Source organism: Coregonus lavaretus (assembly GCF_964263955.1).
Source record: "Coregonus lavaretus genome assembly, chromosome: 4".
Taxonomy (NCBI): Eukaryota; Metazoa; Chordata; class Actinopteri; order Salmoniformes; family Salmonidae; genus Coregonus; species Coregonus lavaretus.
Window position 1 is genome coordinate 5,686,603 of NC_139991.1, and position 20,925 is coordinate 5,707,527.

General features: G+C 46.7%; 1 protein-coding gene across 1 annotated transcript in view; it reads left to right on the forward strand.

Moving 5' to 3' along the window:
* Window positions 1-20,925, forward strand: part of LOC311127758 (polypeptide N-acetylgalactosaminyltransferase 18-like) — a 105,880-nt gene that overhangs the window by 65,310 nt on the left and 19,645 nt on the right. Inside the window, exons 8-9 of the mRNA XM_084159631.1 lie at window positions 481-618; window positions 2,879-2,974. Coding sequence (XP_084015757.1) covers window positions 481-618; window positions 2,879-2,974 — 234 coding nt within the window. The remainder of the gene's footprint in view (window positions 1-480; window positions 619-2,878; window positions 2,975-20,925) is intronic.

Genomic DNA, 20,925 nt, shown 5'->3' on the forward strand with positions numbered 1-20,925 from the left:
TCATATCTCAGTAGGCTGCAAGTTGCCTCCATTGCAGTTGATGTTGAATCTATCAGGTCTGCTTCAGCTTTTAAGTTTGTCAGCGAGGCAGCAATTAAGATAATTAGGGTAGAGTGGACAAGAGCGGCAGCTTGCTGCAGAAGGAAGGCTGGGCCAAAGCGTGACTGTGGCAGCGTGAGGACTCAGAGGAAATGGCAGATGATGTTAAACTCAGTCACTTAGTCCTGTGGTTCTTTATACAGGGAACATGAAGGGCTCTCAGGAGTTATGGCACATTGAAACGGACGATAAGTATTCCTCAGTGAGTCTTGCCTCTCTGAAATCAGGGAAACTGGGAATCTGATTCGCCTTTCCACCTAAGAGCTTGGCACATACGCCCTTTCATATGCATGATATCTTAATGCATTTGTATCTTTACAGCAATCACTGTCAAACTATTTATCTCTGTGTTTGCATGGCTGTATGTGCGTGTGTGTGCAGGACTCCGGGATAGACATTGGAGATATCTCTGAGAGGAAGGCCCTGAGGAAGAAGCTCCAGTGTAAGACGTTTCGGTGGTACCTGGTCAACATCTACCCAGAGATGAGGATGTACATAGACACCATTGCATATGGAGTGGTAAGCAGCATGCCCTCTGCAAAAATGGTAATACTATGTAAAGTAAAGCCTCCACAGAATAAACCATGCGGTCCATGCCTGAACAAATAATCATAATCCATTGAGTTACGATTTGGATGACTGCAGTTAGGAACACATTCATTTCACAGAGAGATGCATTTCTGTGGCAGCTTGGCTCTAAAACACGTGGACATGCCTACCGTAGCCTCAGTCCTTGTGTGCAGTGCCAGGGTTGGCACGCTAAAGCCTGGGCAATGTGGGCATGATGTGGAAAAGGTGCAGGAACTCAGACTCTGGGAGAAGACAGAAGACTTGCTGGAGATTATACAGTACACAGACCTGCCCAAGTGCTAAAGATTTATTTTTCCATTCTACTCAGAGGAATCTGTTCATTGTGTATGCACATAGAGTAAAGTCTATTGTTTACACACACATACAGTAAAGGACAAACCATTGTGTAGTATGCACTTACACTGAGTATACAAAACATTAAGAACCTGCTCTTTCCATGACATAGACAGACCAGGTGAATCCAGGTGAAAGCTATGATCCCTTATTGATGTCACTTGTTTAATCCACTTCAATCAGTGTAGATTGTGAGACAATTGAGACGGATTGTGTATGTGTGCCATTCAGTGGATGAATGGGCAAGACAAAATATTTAAGTGCCTTTGAACGGGGTATGGTTGTAGGTGCCAGGCGCACCTGTTTGTGTCAAGAACTGCAACACTGCTGGGTTTTTGACGCTCAACAGTTTCCCGTGTTTATAAAGAATGGTCCACCACCCAAAGGACATCCAGCCAACTTGACACAACTGTGGGAAGCATTGGAGTCAACATGGGCCAACATCCCGGTGGAACGCTTTCGACACCTTGTAGAGGCCATGCCCCGGTGAATTGAGGCTGTTCTGAGGGCAAAAGGTGGGGTACAACTCAATATTGTTTGGTATACTCAGTGTATAAAAGGTTGTCTATTGTGTAGTCTATGCACACACGACCAGAGCATTGTGCACGCTGATGTAAGAAACAGTGAAATGTGTATTTATGAGGGTATACCATTGAGTATGCACATATTGCTGTGCAGTGGTGGGGCTGGTGAGCAGTGCGTGTTTTATGTCACCTCCTCTCACAGAGATCTGCCTGTGTGGCCAAATGGAATTCTCAGCAATGCTAGACAAATGTTTCTGAATTTGTATTCTGGCCATGAGGGCACGCTGGCAGTATTTATATTAGCAATTCATGTTCAACACAAACAGCTTTATTTCTGTGTGGCCACAGTGCATCAGTGCAATATGCCTGGATCTACAGTGACACACCCAAAAAGCGGTCTCATTGGAGTACGGTCTTCATTTTATGGTTGGTTTCCTTCTCTGTATTTCCATATTATTATGAAAGGTAGAACGATACAGAGAGGAAAATAGGTCAGCCATATTAAAATTAACTCAAGGAGTAAATGGGTTCAAAAATAGCATGTCCTCATTACTCTGCATTTGCTAGGTGCATTTCATGAACTTGTCAATCATTTTTGTCGGAGAATTCATTATCCAGAATGCAGACTGTGTTCAGAATAGCATTTGAGGTCAAAGGTCATGCTACACACCACACTGACAAGCAGCCCCAGGTTTTATTCACTCATACATGAACCTTGCACGTTATTATTTTTTCACTTCATGGAACCTGAGTGACATTTTTATACGTTGTCTGTCAGACTTTATTCCATCATGTACAGTCCCTGAAGAGTATTTTATGTGCTCCCTGGCTTTTTAATGACCAGCTGACGGAATGAGACATATCCTGTGCCAGTGGGGAGTTGACAGGCACAGTCTCTGGCTGTGTCCTTGTAATGTCATGTCTGTACCTAATCCTGTCCTCACGCACAGCAAAGGCAAACACATTAAATCTGCCCAGCCACCCATCCCAGTCTCCAGAGTACCTCCCCTCTCCTCACACAAACCTGTTGATTAGATCTTTAAAAGAAATACTGCGCAAACACAAGGCTTCATGTTTGGATTACAAGTCCCATTTATGTTCTATGTCATGTTGTTCTGCAAAGAACAGAAAAGTGTTCCCTCTGTGTTGTTTTGAAGTTATACTGGAAACCTGCTCTCTGGTTTGATTGAATAGGGCGCTGTGATAGCAGGAATATTTGAATCATCTCAAGGTCTCATCGATTCTCTGTCACACAGTTAACCTTTCCCTGAACTAGCCGATTGAGTGACATATCAAATTATGACTCCCTTTGTGTTCATTTCCTCCCTCAGCTGAAGAACTCTCTGAAGACTGACCTGTGTCTGGACCAGGGGCCGGACACCGACAATGTCCCCATTCTGTACCTCTGTCATGGGATGACACCTCAGGTTAGAATCCCCTCAAGCCCTCTTCAGTCCACATCACTACATAATCATTTCTGTCTCTGTGTCAAATCTCCCACATGTGTATAGCCCACCTTTTCTTATCCCTCCGTTTCACACTTTCTTATCTTGCATGAGTCTTACCAGTGAAGTTCAGTCCACGACTCTGCTACAGTACATGACTGGTCCCTTTTATTGTATGAAACATGTGCTTGGTCTCTTTTATGGCCTACTAATGGCAGCACCCTTCATGATCTACCAGCTGACCAGCAGGACTCCACTTATCATTCACCTCACTGCCAAGGGCCCCTATCCACCATGGGCTTTATGTCTCTGAACTTCAGCCTAAGCTGCATTTGTCTTGTATTGACAGACTGCAAAGCGGAATCCATTTGTCTTGTATTGACAGACTGCAAAGTGGAATCCATTTGTAGATATTTACTACTTCAAAAGTGACAAGTCTGCAGGAAGTAGTAAACTTACAGGAAGCTTCCTCAGAGATTAGACAAAACTTTTCTCTTTCTTCACTTTGTGTTTGTATTTGTTGTCATCAGAGGGAGAGAGAAAAAACTGAATCCAATAGTGTTTATAAAAGGTATACTTTCCCAGTCTCCAGACAGGCATTAGCAGATAACTCCAGGAAGCCACTACAGTGCTGTTGAGATGGAGAGCATCCCCTGACACTGTCTCTATCTGGGTCAGGCTGGCAGCCTGATACAGCCCTATCTCAGCACAACTGCTGCCTCTGCACTATCAGCCTCACCTTCTCTAACAATTTCCATAATGTTTTGAAAACGGAAATACCATGGACTATGTAAATGTTAAGCCAAAACAAAAATGGAAACTCAAATGACTTACTACAATGGCTACCTACAAAAGTTGGATATTTTTCTGACGTGAATATGCACTGCGGTAATTTCTTATTAGATATTTGGTTATATTGTTTCTGTGTAGACTTCTCTCAAGTTTGCAGAAGGTGGGATTTTAGCCCTGGGTTTAGGGAGATTGTAGCCCGGGGTTAAGCGAGTGTTCACACTTGCACATTCTAAAGTCGGCTAGCACCAACCTTAGCCCAGGGCTAGCTGGCCCTGCTCCTAGAATTCTCACTGTCCATCACAAAAGCTGCACTGTCACTGATGATGCCTCTAATGCATTCTGCACATTATTTAGTAAATTCATACTATTTCAACCTTCCATCTGAGGACAAAACCCAAAATACTTTTCATCTGTGCAAAAACATTGGTTGCTATGCCTAACAAAAATGGTTGCTATGCCAACTAAAGCTACAAACTCTACAGCTGGAAGGGCAGCAAATGCTCAATTTTCGTCGTTTTTTATTGACATTTAATTGGATATATCCATGATAATATATTGTTGCATGATTTCGCCTGGATCAGAAAAGTTATTTTGATGTTTCGTTCGTGCACAGCATTCTCTGTAGACCTGCAGGGACGAGATCGAATTTCAAAAGTAAAACATTGTTTCCAAGGTTAGACAGGCAGACCGCAATGTTTATACTGTAGCAACCCGCACAGACAGCTGTGTGTTATGTGTTAGGCTAGTAGATGGTTGTGTTGTACCTACCAGTACCCAGTGTTCGCGGGGTCCGACATGTCAATCAACCTGCTATCTGCCAATCACGGGAATGCCTGGAATGTTCTGATGCCGGGCATCCTGGCGGTTGGCGGAGTGGCGTGGAGGGGGGTTGGGCAGGGGGATGGAGCATTGGAAGTTAAGACCAGGTTGAGCCTTTGTTCTCTCTCTTTTTTACGTCTGGGCTTCACAAGAGAAGGTCACGATTGGCTTGTGGGTTATCTTTCATTTATTTGGCGTGGGCTACGGCCAAACAGTAGCCTGTGTAAAGTTGGTTTAATAAACCGTCCATTCGTAAACTCAATCCTCTGTCTGGACAGTTGTTATTTTATGATCTAGTCAGGTCATTACATTGGTGTCAGAAGTAAAAACGGTGATAAAAGTTAGCCAGCTAGCTAGCTGACTTCTGTGGCTAGCTACCGTAGGTGAGAACGGGGGTTGAAGATGCTTCGAGGGAATCCGAAAGTGAAGGTGGAGGTAGGGGACGATTATGGCCAAGGAGGTGCGTGTGCATGGACGTCGGGGGTTCTGGCTGAGGAGATCGCCAGGGCATCGGAGCCCAGAGGCCGCTTGAGGGAGGACGTTAGAGTGATGGCGGCTGAAGCGGGCATGAGTGCTTCGTCGACTGTGTTTCGCGCGGATTCTGGTGGGCGGACCGAAGGGGTGACGTCGACGCGGCGTGACGAGGAATCTGGGGCTCAGGATGTAAACAAACATGGCGGCGCCCAGTTCCCGGCTGCGTCCGTATCCGTTAAGACCCCGAAGTATTCCGGTAAGGCGGATTGGGAAGCTTTTCATGCTCAGTTTGAACTGTTAGCTCATTTTAGGGGGTGGTCTGATGAAGATAGGGCACTGCAGTTGGCTTTATGCCTCACGGATGAAGCTCTGGCCTGTTTGATATTGATTAGCCCCGAGGACAGACGTGATTATGGTGCTTTAGTGGGAGCACTGAGGAGGCGCTATGGACAGTGTGTACAGCCCGGGCTACTGCGCTCCGAACTGAGTGATAGACGCAGGCAGCCTGGAGAGCCTCTACGGGTGCTAGCTAATGACATTGAGAGCCTCTCTCGGCGGGCATATGCTCACATGCCCCCCTCCGTGCAGAGCGAGCTAGCACGGGACCAGTTCATACAGGCGCTCTCTCCTACGGAGCTGCGCATACAGACCCAGCTGGCTCATCCTGAGTCATTGCAGGTAGCCTTGGAGATGGCTTTGGAGAGGGAGCTGGTGTGGGCTGGGGCTTCAGCTGGGGCTTTGGTGGGGGTGCAGGGAGACAGACCCTCTGTGCGAGCTGGGGGGCAGAGCAGCCCGGAGCCGGAAAAGCCTGCATGGGTGGCTGAAATGACAGAACTCATTCGTGCTGTGTCGCTACAGGCGGCACGAAACACACGCCCTGGTCCCAGGGTCTGCTGGGGTTGTGGCCAGCCAGGCCATCTGCGCAGAGATTGCCCCATGTCCCCCAGAGCTCAGGGAAACGGCTCGGGGTCCGCATAGACCGGGTAGTGCGGACCCCTGGCTTTCTATCCCAACCACCATCTTCTTCAGGAGGAGCCCACCGGCACAGACGGGGAAGCAAGGCTCCACTTCCCACAGAAGCAGACGAGGGCATGCGGATGGAGCTTGTTGTTGTGGTGGGCCGGACCTGTGTTGGGGACTTTTGTCATGTCCCTGTCACTGTGGAGGGGGTGCCCTGCTCCGCCCTGGTGGACACTGGGTCCACAGTAACCCTGGTGAGGCCAGATATTGTGCCAGGTTGGACTCAGTGTGAGCCTACAACTGTGCAGCTCCGCACAGTCACAGGTGAGCTGGCACCCATGAAAGGGAAGGGAATAATGACTCTGTCAGTAGGGGGCAGGACTGTGCGTCATCCTGTGTGGGTGGCGGCTGTGCAGGACCCTTGTATCCTGGGGTTGGACTTTCTTAGGAGCACAGGCTGCCAGTTAGACCTAAATAGGGGCACACTGAGCTTCCAGGGAGGGCCGGAGGTCACCATGGCCCCTAATGTCACATTCACTCAACCCAACAAACCCTTTACTCCAACAGTTAAAGCAGCAGAGACTCATGGCTGCCCCCCCTCCCCCACATCTGGGTGTGACTTTTCCCCAGCCCCCCTGTCACCTACGGCGTTGTGTTACATTCCCCCAGCTACATCCACGACACAGCCCTCTGTGAGCCCGGGCCGCGCCCCCCCAGCCCAGCTACCCCAGATGGGAGGGGAGAGGACACTGTCTGCAGTGAGGGAGATATGGGGGAGGAACTGTGTTGGTCTTGACTCCGAGCAGCAGGAACGGTTGAGGCAGTTGCTGTTTGAATTCAGAGACAGCTTTGCGCTGAGTGAGGAAGAGGTGGGTCAGACTCATCTGGTGCAGCATGAGATCGACACAGGTGATGCTCGACCTATCAAGATGCGTCCCCGCCGTATCCCGCTGGCACGCCAGGAGGCGGCAGACAAGGCTGTGTTGGAGATGCAGCGGGCAGACTTCATTGAGCCCTCAGACAGCCCCTGGGCGGCGCCAGTCGTCATGGTTCCGAAGAAGGGGGGCAAGCTGAGGTTCTGTGCGGACTACAGGCGGCTGAATGAGGTAACCAGGAAGGACTCATACCCCATACCACGTATCGATGAGTCGCTGGACCTGGTTAGGGGGTCCTCCTGGTTCTCCTCACTAGACCTCCGCAGTGGCTACTGGCAGGTGCCCCTCTCCCCAGAGGCCAGAGCCAAAACTGCGTTCTCCACTAACAGAGGACACTGGCAGTTCAAGGTCCTGTGCTTTGGCCTGTGCAACGCTCCAGCTACTTTTGAGCGTTTGATGGACAGGGTGCTGGATGGCATCCCCCGACAGCAGTGTCTGGTATACCTCGATGACATCCTGGCCCATGGCAGCTCCTTCCAGTCAGCCCTGGGGGCGCTACGGTGTGTGCTGGAGAGGGTGGCTGCCGCAGGTCTGAAGCTCCACCCCGAGAAGTGCCACTTCATGAGGAGAGAGGTGTCCTTCTTGGGCCACCGAGTGGGGAAGGAGGGGATCAGCACCATGGAGGACAAGGTAGCGGCTGTCAGAGACTGGCCCACCCCCACCGACCAGCGTCAGCTGAAGAGCTTCCTGGGCCTGGCCTCGTACTACAGGAGGTTTGTACGGGGCTTCTCAAGCGTTGCTGCTCCACTGAACCGCCTGCTGCCGAAGGACAAGGCTTTCACTTGGACAGTGGAGTGTGAGGAGGCGTTCAACACCCTCAAACGTGCACTGATCGAGGCCCCCGTGCTCGCCCCCCCTGACCTCACATTGCCCTTTATCCTGGACACAGACGCGAGCAATGTGGGCATGGGTGGGGTGCTGGCCCAGGTGGGGCCAGAGGGGGAGAGAGCGGTGGCGTACTTCAGCAAAACATTTGACAAACATGAGCGCCGCTACTGTGTCACCCGGCGGGAGCTCTTGGCTGTTGTGGCTTCCGTCAAACACTTCAAGTACTACCTGGGTGGTCTGCCCTTTACTGTAAGGACTGACCACTCTGCTCTCCAGTGGCTCATGTCTTTCAGAGAGCCAGAGGGGCAGGTGGCACGCTGGTTGGAGGAGCTTCAGCCGTATGACTTCACGGTGGTGCACAGGGCAGGGGCACGCCACTCCAACGCCGACGCCATGTCCCGTCGGCCCTGTACTGCAGACGGCTGCCGCCACTGTGAATGGAGAGAGGGACGGGAGAGAGAGCTGGGTGCAGAGGAGGGGGTCTGTGCCACAGTGTGTCGGGCAAGCGGGCCTGTCTGCTGTGAGCTGCAGACTGTCGACGTGGCTGAATGGGGGCAGCAGCAGGGACGGGACACAGACCTACAGCCAGTGCTACAGTGGGTAGAGGCGCAGGTGAGGCCACCATGGGAAGAGGTGACAGCGCTCTCACTCGCGACCAAAGGGTTGTGGTCAAAGTTTGAGCGACTGCGGCTGGCTGATGGCGTGTTACAGCGGGCATGGAAGGAGTCAGCTACGGGGGAGGAGAGGTGGCAGGTGGTGGTCCCAAAAGCATTGCGGGAGGCTGTGCTCCAGAGTACTCATGGGGGGGTGGGGACTGGACACTTTGGGGTCACAAAAACACTGCGCCGCCTCCGTCAGGGCTTTTACTGGGGGCAGCACAAGAGGGATGTGGAAGACTTTTGCCGCCGCTGTGACAACTGCACAGCGAGAAAGGGCCCCCCAGGCCGCTCTCATGCTCAGCTCCAACAGTTCCCAGTGGGGGCTCCCATGGAGAGGGTGGGAGTGGATGTAGTTGGGCCGTTCCCCACCACAGACAGTGGAAACCGCTGGGTGCTCACGGCCATGGACTATTTCACAAAATGGCCCGAGGCCTATGCTCTGCCTGACCAGGAGGCAGAGACCATCGTCGACGCCCTGACAGCGGGGATGTTCAGCAGGTTTGGAGCTGCAGAGTCCATCCACAGCGACCAAGGCAGAAACTTTGAGTCCCGTGTGTTCGCCACCATGTGTGAGAGGCTGGGTATGCACAAGACCCGCACTACTCATTTCCATCCTCAAAGTGATGGCCTTGTGGAGCGCTTCAACAAAACGCTTGGACAGCAGCTGGCCATCGTCTCTTCCAAACACCAGCGTGACTGGGACAAGCACCTGCCTATGGTCCTCATGGCATGCCGCTCCGCTGTCCAAGACTCCACCTCCTGCACGCCTGCCCTCCTCATGCTGGGGAGAGAGATCCGTACCCCTGCGGAGATGGCGTTTGGTCGGCCCCTGGATAGCCCTCATGTTTCCCCGGGGCCTGAGTATGCCCGGAGACTCCAGGACCGCCTGGAGTCAGCCCACACCTTCGCCAGAGAGCAGCTGCTGAATGCAGGTGTGAGGCAGAAGAGGAACTATGACGTGCACACCCGGGGAAGGCACTTTGTGGCTGGGGAGCTGGTCTGGGTCTACAGCCCGCTAAGGAAAAAAGGCAGATGCCCCAAGTTGGACAGTCACTGGGTGGGACCCTGCAGTGTCCTGGAGAGGGTAGGGGAGGTTGTTTACCGGGTGCAGCTTCCTCCCAGGGGGAGAAAGGTGACACTGCACCGGGACAGGTTAGCCCCATATAGAGGGGCCTCTTCTCCCCAAACCCCAGGAACCCCCACAATTCCCCGCTCTGGCAATGACATTCTCCAGGCACCCACCCCCAGGTGCCGCAGACAAGGCTCCAGACAGCCCACTCCCCCTGTGTCACCGCGTGGTTCCCCAGAGCCACGGACTGTATTACCCGTTCCCGCTTCCTTGTCCCCCATGTCCTTGCCTTCATCCCCTGGTTCCCAGAGGGGCACTCTGCGGCCATCACAGCCACGCAGGCAAAGGAGACCTCCGGGTCGCTTCAGAGACTTTGTTTGTTCCCTCGGGGACGAGGGACTTTGTGGTGGGGGGGCTGTGTAGCGACCCGCACAGACAGCTGTGTGTTATGTGTTAGGCTAGTAGATGGTTGTGTTGTACCTACCAGTACCCAGTGTTCGCGGGGTCCGACATGTCAATCAACCTGCTATCTGCCAATCACGGGAATGCCTGGAATGTTCTGATGCCGGGCATCCTGGCGGTTGGCGGAGTGGCGTGGAGGGGGGTTGGGCAGGGGGATGGAGCATTGGAAGTTAAGACCAGGTTGAGCCTTTGTTCTCTCTCTTTTTTACGTCTGGGCTTCACAAGAGAAGGTCACGATTGGCTTGTGGGTTATCTTTCATTTATTTGGCGTGGGCTACGGCCAAACAGTAGCCTGTGTAAAGTTGGTTTAATAAACCGTCCATTCGTAAACTCAATCCTCTGTCTGGACAGTTGTTCTTTTATGATCTAGTCAGGTCATTACAATACAAACCATCACTGTTGGAAAGCAAATGCTGGACTAGAAGCAAGAGGAAATCATGTGGTAATAAATGTCTTATTGCTTATGACATTGGCCGCATGTCATAGATATAATAATGTTGGTCGCATGTTGTGTTTGTCCGTTAGCCCAGGGCTTTGGAATACAAGTGTGAATCCTTAGCCGGGGCTAAAGCTTAGCCCAGGGTTAACAAATGCTTGTGTGAACACAGGCTAAGCTAGTCCAGGGCCAGTCTAGCCTGCGGCTAAGATAGCCCGGGGCTAAGAACAATGCCTAGAGAGTTTTTTGTGATCCTTAACCTGACTCGTATTTGTAAGGATCCCTATAGTCCAAGTCGGTATTCACGTAATAATAAGGAATTCCCCTCGACCACGCCCACATATTGGGGAAAACCAACATTATTTATATTGACCCCCATTGTAAGAGAGGGGAAATATACAGAAATAACAAAACATGCCGAAAAGCTGCCATGTTGTTCAATGTACATGTAGCCAGGTCAAAAATCACAACCTACGGTTCGCAATACTCCCACGTAGCGAAATAGTGCCTTCGAGAAGAGCCCTGTGTCTTCAGGTTATTCGGTGTGGGAGAGTGGGAAATGTAGGGTCACGGTGTCCAAGTAGGCTAGTCATAGCTATGTGTGTAGAAAACATTTAATCACAGGTAAGACATTTAACTTGTTAAGTACAGTCAGTTTGTAACTCCACTCACTACTTGTAGCTGTATAGTCTATTTGTTTGTGTTGTTGGTCTTGGCTAGCTTAATGTTTCGGTCGGTAGCTAGCTAGCTTGCACTCACTCAAGTGGATACAAGCACCGTCATTAAAAGGGGCTTGAGGGAAGCCCGATAATAATATGTTTTAATGAGGAGTGAGAACACTAGGGAGCAGGCAATATGAAAAAGTAATCTTTAGACATGTTGTACTTTTCTTAAATGTAGTTTTGTAATTGACTAAAACAGACAACAAGAACATTTTGTTTAAAGAAGGTCAAGTTTTTGCTGTGAGCCAATGGGGTAACCTAGGTAACCACATGTTGTTTTCCCAACAGGTGGTCAGAGTCACAATGTTCTATCTAATACCGACTGGGTCTATTCGCTGCCGCCCAGGCAGCAGCTAATCTTCCTGGGGTCTGAACAAGATTAAGGCAATTACATCACAAAAAAAAAACAGTACATCATACAACACATTATTACACCACTACTCTACCACTACATATCTACAATACAAAATGTATAATACCACAATACAACAATATTACAACATTACAGTATACATGTGTGTAGATTGTGTGTGTTAGCGTGCGTGTGTGTGTGTGCCTATGTGTGTACATTGTTCCATAAGATGTAGTGTTATCCGTTTTTTAAAATCAGATTTTGCTACTCGCTTGAGTTACTTGATGTGGAGTAGAGTTCAATGTAGTTATGGCTCTATGTAGTACTGTGCATTTCCCAGAGTCTGTTCTGGACTTGGGGACTGTGAAGAGACCCTTGGTTGCATGTCTTGTGGGGTATGTATGGGGGTCTGAGCTATGTGCTTGTCGTTTAACAGACAGCTCGGTGCTTTCAACATGTCAATACCTCTCACAAAGACAAGTAGTGATGCAGTCAATCTCTCCTCTACTTTGAGCCAGGAGGGATTGACATGCATGTTATTGATGTTAGCTCTCCGTGAACATTTAAGGGCCAGCCATGTTTCTCTATTTTGGGCCAACTATAATTTGCCTATGTCCCTCTTTGTGGAACTTGACTATATGACTGGGCAGTAGTCCAGGTGCGATAAAACTAGGGCCTGTAGGACTTGTTTTGTTGATAGCGATGTCAAGAAAGCAGAGCAGTGCTTTATTACAGACAGACCTCTCCGCATCTTAGCTACCATTGCATCAATATGTTTTGACCATGACAGTTTACAATCCATGGTTACACCAAGCAGTTTAGTCAACTCAACTTGCTCAGTTTCGACATTATTCATTACAAGATATAGTTGAGGTTTAGAGTTTAGTCAATTATTTGTCCCAAAAACAATGCTTTTAGTTTTTGAAATATTTATGACTAGCGTATAACTTGCCACCCATTCTAAAACTGACTGCAGCTCTTTGTTAAGTGTTGCAATGATTTCACTTGCTGTGGTATCTGACGTGTATAATGTTCAGTCATCAGCATACATGGACACACAAGCTTTACTCAGTGCCAATGGCAGGTCATTAGTGAAAATAGAAAAGGGTAAGGGGCCTAAACAGCTGCCCTGGGGTATTCCCAACTCTACCTGGACTATGTTGGAGAGGCTTCCATTAAAGATGATGTAAAGCCATAACACATACTTTTTTTCAGCAGCAAACTATGACGATAATGTCAAAAGCTGCACTGAAGTCTTAACAAAACAGCTCCTACAATCTTCTTATTATAAAAAATTTTCAGCCAATCATCATTCATTTATGTAAGTGCCGTACATGTTGAGTGCCCTTCCCTATAAGCGTGCTGAATGTCTGTTGTTAATTAGTTTACTGTGAAATAGCATTGTATCAGGTCAAACATAATTTTTGCTAGCAGGCTAATTGGTCGGCTGTTTGAACCAGTAAAGGGTGCTTTGCTATTGGGTAGCGGAATTACTTTTGCTTCCCTCCAGGCCTAAGGGCACATACTTTCCTGTAGGCTTATATTGAAGAGATGGCAAATAGGAGTGGCAATATAGTCTGCTATTATCCTCAGTAATTTTCCATCCAAGTTGTCAGTCCCAGGTGGCTTGTCATTGTTGATAGACAACAATAATTGTTTCACCTCTTCCCCACTCACTTCACAGAATTCAAAATTACGATGCTTGTCTTTCATAATTTGGTCAGTTACAGTGGGGAGAACAAGTATTTGATACACTGCCGATTTTGCAGGTTTTCCTACTTACAAAGCATGTAGAGGTCTGTAATTTTTTATCATAGGTACACTTCAACTGTGAGAGACGGAATCTAAAACAAAAATCCAGAAAATCACATTGTATGATTTTTAAGTAATTAATTTGCATTTTATTGCATGACATAAGTATTTGATCACCTACCAACCATTAAGAATTCCGGCTCTCACAGACCTGTTAGTTTTTCTTTAAGAAGCCCTCCTGTTCTCCACTCATTACCTGTATTAACTGCACCTGTTTGAACTCGTTACCTGTATAAAAGACACCTGTCCACACACTCAATCAAACAGACTCCAACCTCTCCACAATGGCCAAGACCAGAGAGCTGTGTAAGGACATCAGGGATAAAATTGTAGACCTGCACAAGGCTGGGATGGGCTGCAGGACAATAGGCAAGCAGCTTGGTGAGAAGGCAACAACTGTTGGCGCAATTATTAGAAAATGGAAGAAGTTCAAGATGACGGTCAATCACCCTCGGTCTGGGGCTCCATGCAAGATCTCACCTCGTGGGGCATCAATGATCATGAGGAAGGTGAGGGATCAGCCCAGAACTACACGGCAGGACCTGGTCAATGACCTGAAGAGAGCTGGGACAACAGTCTCAAAGAAAACCATTAGTAACACACTACGCCGTCATGGATTAAAATCCTGCAGCGCACGCAAGGTCCCTCTGCTCAAGCCAGCGCATGTCCAGGCCCGTCTGAAGTTTGCCAATGACCATCTGGATGATCCAGAGGAAGAATGGGAGAAGGTCATGTGGTCTGATGAGACAAAAATATAGCTTTTTGGTCTAAACTCCACTCGCCGTGTTTCGAGAAAGAAGAAGGATGAGTACAACCCCAAGAACACCATCCCAACCGTGAAGCATGGAGGTGGAAACATCATTCTTTGGGGATGCTTTTCTGCAAAGGGGACAGGACAACTGCACCGTATTGAGGGGAGGATGGATGGGGCCATGTATCGCGAGATCTTGGCCAACAACCTCCTTCCCTCAGTAAGAGCATTGAAGATGGGTCGTGGCTGGGTCTTCCAGCATGACAACGACCCGAAACACACAGCCAGGGCAACTAAGGAGTGGCTCTGTAAGAGGCATCTCAAGGTCCTGGAGTGGCCTAGCCAGTCTCCAGACCTGAACCCAATATAAAATCTTTGGAGGGAGCTGAAAGTCCGTATTGCCCAGCGACAGCCCCGAAAACTGAAGGATCTGGAGAAGGTCTGTATGGAGGAGTGGGCCAAAATCCCTGCTGCAGTGTGTGCAAACCTGGTCAAGACCTACAGGAAACGTATGATCTCTGTAATTGCAAACAAAGGTTTCTGTCCCAAATATTAAGTTCTGCTTTTCTGATGTATCAAATACTTATGTCATGCAATAAAATGCAAATTAATTACTTAAAAATCATACAATGTGATTTTCTGGATTTTTGTTTTAGATTCCGTCTCTCACAGTTGAAGTGTACCTATGATAAAAATTACAGACCTCTACATGCTTTGTAAGTAGGAAAACCTGCAAAATCGGCAGTGTATCAAATACTTGTTCTCCCCACTGTATGCATGGATGTGTAGGTTCAGAGTTTGTTGTTGGCATGTCATGCCTAATTTTGCTAATCTTGCCAATGAAAAAATAATTAAAGTAGGTGGAAATATCAGTGGGTTTTTGTGATGATTGAGCCATCTGATTCAATGAATGGTTTGCCTTTTTGCACAACATTTAATTTAAGGTGCTCCAAATCATCCTTTATATATTTGTTTCATAGTTCAGTTTCTTCTTATTTTTGTTTAGTTTAGTCACATAATTTCTCAATTTACATTTGCCAATCGGCTGTGCAGGCAGCCAGACTTATTTGCCGTTCCTTATGCCTCGTCCCTGTCAGCGATAACATTTTTCAATTACAAATACAGTCATTTCTTAATGGGTGCATGCTTATTAGTAACTGGAATAAGCAATTTCATAAATGATTAAAGTTCAGTGTCTGGTTGCTCCTCATTAAAAACTACAGACCAGCAAATATTCTTTACATATTCAACATAGGAATCACTACAAAACCTCTTGTAGGATCTCTTATACACTATCTTTAAGCGTCAGTTGTCAGAGCACCTTACCGATCACTGCACCTGTACACAGCCCATCTGAATTTAGCCCACCCAACTACCTCATCCCCATATTGTTATTTATTTTGCTCATTTGCACCCCAGTATCTCTATTTGCACATCATCTCTTGCACATCTATCATTCCAGTGTTAATACTAATTGTAATTATTTTTGCACTATGGCCTATTTATTGCCTTACCTCCATAACTTGCTACATTTGCACACACTGTATATATATTTTCTGTTGTATTTTTTACTTTATGTTTTGTTTTACCCCATACAGTGAGGGAAAAAAGTATTTGATCCCCTGCTGATTTTGTACGTTTGCCCACTGACAAAGAAATGATCAGTCTATAATTTCAATGGTAGGTTTATTTGAACAGTGAGAGACAGAATAACAAAAAATAAATCCAGAAAAACGCATGTCAAAAATGTTATAAATTGATTTGCATTTTAATGAGGGAAATAAGTATTTGACCCCTCTGCAAAACATTACTTAGTACTTGGTGGCAAAACCCTTGTTGGCAATCACAGAGGTCAGATGTTTCTTGTAGTTGGCCACCAGGTTTGCCCACATCTCAGGAGGGATTTTGTCCCACTCCTCTTTGCAGATCTTCTCCAAGTCATTAAGGTTTCGAGCTGACGTTTGGCAACTCGAACCTTCAGCTCCCTCCACAGATTTTCTATGGGATTAAGGTCTGGAGACTGGCTAGGCCACTCCAGGACCTTAATGTGCTTCTTCTTGAGCCAACTCTTTGTTGCCTTGGCTGTGTGTTTTGGGTCATTGTCATGCTGGAATACCCATCCACGACCCATTTTCAATGCCCTGGCTGAGGGAAGGAAGTTCTCACCCAAGATTTGACGGTACATGGCCCCGTCCATCGTCCCTTTGATGCGGTGAAGTTGTCCTGTCCCCTTAGCAGAAAAACACCCCCAAAGCTTAATGTTTCCACCTCCATGTTTGACGGTGGGGATGGTGTTCTTGGGGTCATAGGCAGCATTCCTCCTCCTCTATACACGGCGAGTTGAGTTGATGCCAAAGAGCTCCATTTTGGTCTCATCTGACCACAACACTTTCACCCAGTTCTCCTCTGAATCATTCAGATGTTCATTGGCAAACTTCAGACGGGCATGGGCAGGGGGACCTTGCGGGCGCTGCAGGATTTCAGTCCTTCACGGCGTAGTGTGTTACCAATTGTTTTCTTGGTGACTATGGTCCCAGCTGCCTTGAGATCATTGACAAGATCCTCCCGTGTAGTTATTGGCTGATTACTCACCGTTCTCATGATCATTGCAACTCCACGAGGTGAGATCTTGCATGGAGCCCCAGGCCCAGGGAGATTGACAGTTCTTTTGTGTTTCTTCCATTTGCGAATAATCGCACCAACTGTTGTCACCTTCTCACCAAGCTGCTTGGTGATGGTCTTGTAGCCCATGCCAGCCTTGTGTAGGTCTACAATCTTGTCCCTGACATCCTTGGAGAGCTCTTTGGTCTTGGCCATAGTGGAGAGTTCGGAATCTGATTGATTGATTGCTTCTGTGGACAGGTGTCTTTTATTCAGGTAACAAGCTGAGATTAGGAGCACTCCCTTTAAGAGTGTGCTCCTAATCTCAGCTCGTTACCTGTACAAAAGACACCTGGGAGCCAGAAATCTCTCTGATTGAGAGGGGGTCAAATACTTATTTCCCTCATTAAAATGCAAATCAATTTATAACATTTTTGACATGCGTTTTTCTGGATTTTTTTGTTGTTTTCTGTCTCTCACTGTTCAAATAAACCTACCATTAAAATGTGTCAGTGGGCAGACGTACAAAATCAGCAGGGGATCAAATACTTTTTTCCCTCACTGTATGTAACTCTGTGTTGTTGTTTTTATCGCACTGCTTTGCTTTATCTTGGCCAGGTCGCAGTTGTAAATGAGAACTTGTTCTCAACTGGCTTACCTGGTTAAATAAAGGTTAAATAAAAAATAAATAAAACATATTAGGCCCAGACTTTGGTTTCCTAGATATGGCTACTATGATCACTACATCCAATTTAGAAGATTTCTGTAAATACCCTGGTAGGTTGACTGATTACAGTTTGAAGCTTTTTTTTTTGAGTGGACAGCTTGATGAAAGACAGTTAATATTTAGGTCACCCAGAAAATATATCTCTCTATTGATATCAAACACATCATCAAGCATTTCACACATATTATCCAGATACTGACTGTTAGCAGTTGGTGGTCTATAGCAACTTCCCACAAGAATAGGCAATAGGTGAGGCAGGTGAACCAGTAGCCATATTACTTCAACAGCATTTGACATGAGATTCTCTCTAAGTTTTAAAGGAATATGACTCTAAATATAAACAGCAACACCTCCCCCATTGGTATTCCTGTCTCTTCTGTAGATGTTATAGCCATGTATTGCAACCACTATATCATCAAAGGAATTATCTAAGTGAGTTTCAGAAATAGCCAGTATATTAATGTTATCTGTTGCTAGCAAGGTATTGATTTCATCAATCTTGTTTCTTAGGCTACATATAGTATGGTAATGTGGGCTATTTTCAGCACTTTTCTGTGTTGCGTTATTGTTTTTATTGCTTTACTGGGAGGCTTATCAGAGGTAGACATTATATTTATATTTGAGCTGATAGTGCAGGGTGAACTACTCACAGTGGGCTTCCTACTAGGGCAAACCGTATCAGTGCTAACAGTATAACTCATGTTCATAGGCGCATGATTACTGCTGACAATAGCTGTCGGATTGACAGAGGCATTCAGGGGAGTTAGAGGAACATACATTTGGTTACTTACATTATGACTGATAACACCCCTGGGAAACTGTACATTTGCAGCAGCACTACGAAAACTCAGCGACACAATGGTAGGGATTATCTGAGCAGGGCTTGGGTCACTGATATGTCATTGTCTCAACGCAGCCTTGAAATGGGAGGACAGGGTCCAAGCACCAAGATGATTTGGATGGACTCCGTAATTCCTGTAGAGTATCTTCTGTTTCCAAAAGGTGTCAACGTTATCTATAAATGGTATGCCAACAGAGCTACAGTCATCTTTTAGCCAGATGTGTAGTAAAAAGTGGTCTAATCCTTGAAAGTGAAGCTAAAAGTTGCATCCACTATCATCCTTGCCTGTTCAAACATCTCCATGGTAAACCATTCACACTCATTGCACCTGTATTGATGTTTACGCTGGTTTACAAATTAAAGCTCTGGAGGAACCTCCTGTGATCTCTTACAAGAAAGAAAGCCAGTCGGAGCTGATCTTTCCCAAGATGCCTTGCACATTTTTCTTAACAAACAACTCCAGAAAAAACATAACACCCAATCTCACTTCCCGAGAGCAGGCTAATTTAAGAACTCATTAATGTTAGAAATCTGTTAGAATGTCTTTGTCGAACGGTTGTAGGGTTACAGTGCTGTTACTCCTTTTAGAATCCATTTTAATTTCACACCACTACTGATGCCGTTTTCTTCCTTCTTTACCTCCCACTGATAGTGAGGGACTAAAGGATCGTTTTCTTTTTTTTATTATAATATTTAATTGTCCATTTCTTTTGATTTCTTTTTACAAACATATACATATGAACATCAACTTACAGACACACACAAACAATGGCTACATCTCATCTGCCGAGACCCGCATGCTCACACCCCCAACCCTAGTGCCTACATTATTTGGGGCTCCCGAGTGGCGCGGCAGTCTAAGGCACTGTATCTCAGTGCTGGAAGTGTGACTACAGACCCTGGTTCAATTCCAGGCTTTATCACAATCTGGCCATGATTGGGAGTCCCATAGGGCGGTGCACAATTGGCCCAGTGTCGTCCGGGTTTGGCCGGGCTAGGCTGTCATTGTAAATAAGAATTTATTCTTAACTGACTTGCCTAGTTAACTGACTTGGCCTTAAATTATTCCAATTTGTTTTTGTCGGTCACCCATGCTATTTCAATAATAAATCATTTAATTTTTTCCATTGTGTCAATGATGGCAGATTGATTGACTTCCAGGTTTTTAGTATACTTTTTTCAAGATGAGTGATGAGAAGATAATCATCCAGTAAAGAACAGGAATGCCCGCACACTGTTTATGCTCCCAATTCACCTCTTTATTGACTACGTTTCGATCTGAAACGGATCTTCGTCAGGTCAAACAGATTGAGTGCTCACATCCCAAAATATACACATTTCACCTCACATGACCATTAAGCACATGACAATTAAATTCACTTTTGCGCATAGTCAATCGTCATTCATCACAGAGGTGCATATGGTCATAAAGGATTACATGCATACAAATGGATCCAAGTTAGAATCTAGGCAACAGTAAAAAATTTGATTATTTTGGAAACTGTTGGGATACCCGCCCAAATGACCATTACGTGCAGGACGTGCAGTGGCCATAGATATAATTACAGTGACCTATTTCAAAAACAACTTGTGTACCTCTAGTAATTTGATCAGTGAGATGGGCACATGTAGTAGTTACAGAATCTAATATACAGTGGGGAAAAAAAGTATTTAGTCAGCCACCAATTGTGCAAGTTCTCCCACTTAAAAAGATGAGAGAGGCCTGTAATTTTCATCATAGGTACACGTCAACTATGACAGACAAAATGAGGAAAAAAAATCAAGAAAATCACATTGTAGGATTTTTAATGAATTTATTTGCAAATTATGGTGGAAAATAAGTATTTGGTCAATAACAAAAGTTTCTCAATACTTTTGTTATATACCCTTTGTTGGCAATGACACAGGTCAAACGTTTTCTGTAAGTCTTCACAAGGTTTTCACACACTGTTGCTGGTATTTTGGCCCATTCCTCCATGCAGATCTCCTCTAGAGCAGTGATGTTTTGGGGCTGTCGCTGGGCAACACGGACTTTCAACTCCCTCCAAAGATTTTCTATGGGATTGAGATCTGGAGACTGGCTAGGCCACTCCAGGACCTTGAAATGCTTCTTACGAAGCCACTCCTTCGTTGCCCGGGCGGTGTGTTTGGGATCATTGTCATGCTGAAAGACCCAGCCACGTTTCATCTTCAATGCCCTTGCTGATGGAAGGAGGTTTTCACTCAAAATCTCACGATACATGGCCCCATTCATTCTTTCCTTTACACGGATCAGTCGTCCTGGTCCCTTTGCAGAAAAACAGCCCCAAAGCATGATTTTTCCACCCCCATGCTTCACAGTAGGTATGGTGTTCTTTGGATGCAACTCAGCATTCTTTGTCCTCCAAACACGATGAGTTGGGTTTTTACCAAAAAGTTCTATTTTGGTTTCATCTGACCATATGACATTCTCCCAATCCTCTTCTGGATCATCCAAATGCACTCTAGCAAACTTCAGACGGGCCTGGACATGTACTGGCTTAAGCAGGGGGACACGTCTCGCACTGCAGGATTTGAGTCCCTGGCGGCGTAGTGTGTTACTGATGGTAGGCTTTGTTACTTTGGTCCCAGCTCTCTGCAGGTCATTCACTAGGTCCCCCCGTGTGGTTCTGGGATTTTTGCTCACCGTTCTTGTGATCATTTTGACCCCACGG